Source organism: Carex rostrata, chromosome 13 (genome assembly GCF_964058835.1).
Source record: "Carex rostrata chromosome 13, lpCarRost1.2, whole genome shotgun sequence".
Taxonomy (NCBI): domain Eukaryota; kingdom Viridiplantae; phylum Streptophyta; class Magnoliopsida; order Poales; family Cyperaceae; genus Carex; species Carex rostrata.
Genome location: NC_135930.1, coordinates 4,195,750 through 4,198,344, shown reverse-complemented (window position 1 = coordinate 4,198,344; position 2,595 = coordinate 4,195,750). Strand labels below are relative to the sequence as shown.

At 33.5% G+C, this 2,595-nt stretch overlaps 1 protein-coding gene across 1 annotated transcript; it reads left to right on the top strand.

Annotated features, from left to right (window-relative positions):
- The first annotated feature begins 1,459 nt into the window (after positions 1 to 1,459).
- On the top strand, positions 1,460 to 2,177 carry LOC144564288 (18.2 kDa class I heat shock protein-like). Its single transcript, XM_078313877.1, has one exon. It carries the CDS (start codon positions 1,514 to 1,516, stop codon positions 1,964 to 1,966), a length of 453 nt encoding a protein of 150 aa, XP_078170003.1. The 5' UTR covers positions 1,460 to 1,513; the 3' UTR covers positions 1,967 to 2,177.
- The last annotated feature ends 418 nt before the right edge of the window (positions 2,178 to 2,595 follow it).

The window sequence follows — 2,595 nt, the reverse complement described above, 5'->3', positions numbered from 1 at the left end:
CTAATACTAAGGCTGAAAATTAAAAAAGAATAAAAATCATATTAAATATTTAGTTTTCTCCAACATCATAGACCAAATTTTATCACTAAACAGAACTTAAAAATTATATTTGAGTATTCTTGATTGATAAATATATTTAAAGACCACATTTCTCTTTATAAATAATTTGGTACCACATTATTCATGTATATGATGTTTAGAAAATGAATTCGGTGTGAAGAAGCAAGACACATTGATTAAGATAAATATTATTGAAAATAATAAATTATGTTGCAACTACATTTGAAAAAGGAAGAATTTCATATATATACCCCTTAAAAACATCAAATTACGTATTTCCCTTCTAATCTTCATAATATCATATTTATCCTACAAAATTTGAAAAACTAAAAAATTTACCAATCTGGTCCGTTGAAAAAGTTAGCGGGCCAAAGACATTACCAACTTGGGTAAGAGCTCGTTTGTATTGATATAATTTAAATACGAGTCCAGTTTCAGGCTCTACTCGTATATCAAATAATACATGTTTATTGCTAGCTCAATCTATTTGTTCATCGGCCATTCCATTCAATTAGCAGATTTGGGCAGATTTACCTAAACTCTGTCCAAAAAATGCATAAATAATTTAGTTGTCTTTATTATAGTTTTTTAAAGTTAAATTGATCGATGCGTTTGAAATTGGGACTCAATGTGACAATCAATATTTGATCGAGTGATAAAGATAATATTTTATGTGTAAGATGTCGTAAATTTAAAATTCAAATAAAAAAAAAAAGTTTACTGATTCAACTCAACTTAAAAAAAGCTGATAAATAAAGGATGGATTACTCCAAAAACATATGATCCTATTTTTTTTCTTTAAAAAAATATAGGCTTCTCGGTTTTAGTAAATTCTCTGTTTGATTTTGGTTTATAACCGATGCTTTTGTGATTGATGAGATCGGTGATATTTCAAATTATGATGCTATAGACACAATTTATAAATGGAAATTTTGTGTTGTGCTATATGCGATGATTTTTAATGAAGGGATAAAAACCTCATCAATTAACTATTCTTAGTTATCACTATCATTTGTTATCGTTCTTTCTTCCCTTGCTCTTCGCACTCTCACTTCCCGAGAGCAGGTAGTAGTGTCGGCTTAAACCAATTGTCGCAATCGTGTCGTTTGAGGCCCAATCACAACAAATTTTACTGTACCTCTCCATAAGCCCATGGGCCTTTATTTAAAATAAGTACGAGGCCTTCTAAGCAGCTTCCAGAGAATTCTGTTAGCGGCGACCCGACCGAGTAGAGATCTCTAGCAGCTCCTACACCTGTCACGAAAGTAAAACAGAGAGAGAGAGAGGAGTGTGCTTCTCTGGAGAAATCTAGAGAGAGAAACCAAGATTCCCTTCCCTATAAATAGCATCTCAGTTAGAATGCATCACCATCACAAAGAAATCAACCAAAGACCTCAATTCCTGATTTAATAAGTACTTTCTCAGTTCTCATATTTCCAAGTAAACAAACACAATGTCTCTTATTAGGAGCAACATCTTCGATCCATTCTCTCGTGATCTCTGGGATCCATTTCAGGGCTTCCCTTTCAACAACTCCCGATCCCTTGCTACAACCGACGAAACATCTTCCCTTGCCAATACGCGTATCGACTGGAAGGAGACCTCTGAAGCACACATCTTCAAAGCCGACCTCCCGGGTGTTAAAAAAGAGGAGGTGAAGCTAGAAGTTGAGGAAGGCAACGTGTTGAAAATAAGCGGCGAGCGCAGCAGGGAAAAGGAGGAGAAGAATGACAAGTGGCACCATGTGGAGCGAAGCAGCGGCAAGTTCATGAGGAGGTTTAGGCTCCCTGATAATGCGAAGGTCGATCAGGTGAAGGCAGCCATGGAGAATGGCGTGCTTACTGTCACTGTGCCTAAAGAGGAGGTGAAGAAGCCTGCGGCCAAGACCATTGAAATCTCTGGTTAATTTAATTTTAATTTAATTTGGCCATTATTAATCAAGGATGATATTATGTGTGTATGGTTAATTTGTAGTTTATCCTTGGGTTTCTTTGTTATGGATGTGTTGTATGTTTGATTGGTTGCTTAACTAGTTTTTGAGGATATGTGATGCTTGATCAGGGTGTTGGATTGTAATGTAATCGGTGATTAATAAACTACTACAGCTTTTCATAAAATATCTGTTTATTTTTCTTTTGCTTATCAAAAGTAGGTTAGATTTTTCACCAAATGATTTTTTTTTCTAATATCTTATTTATAAATTATATTTATTTCACATAATATGATCTCTCTTCTTATTTTATTTTGCAATTAATTTGAGATCTAAGAACTTATTCTAAAACAACATACATCAGTTTACTTCATTTTTGTCATTTTATATTCTACTTAGGGTCTTATCATGCAACAATTTCTATTAATTCATGGTGTTTGCATTTGTATGACAATGATCACACATGGGAACTAATAATTCATTGTAACCAACACTTATTATCACACATAATTAACAACATAAATTTATTATTCATTTAATTTGTGTGTAGCTCATTACTCATGCCTTATATGTGCAAAGAGAGTTGCAACTCAAAAAATCAGAAC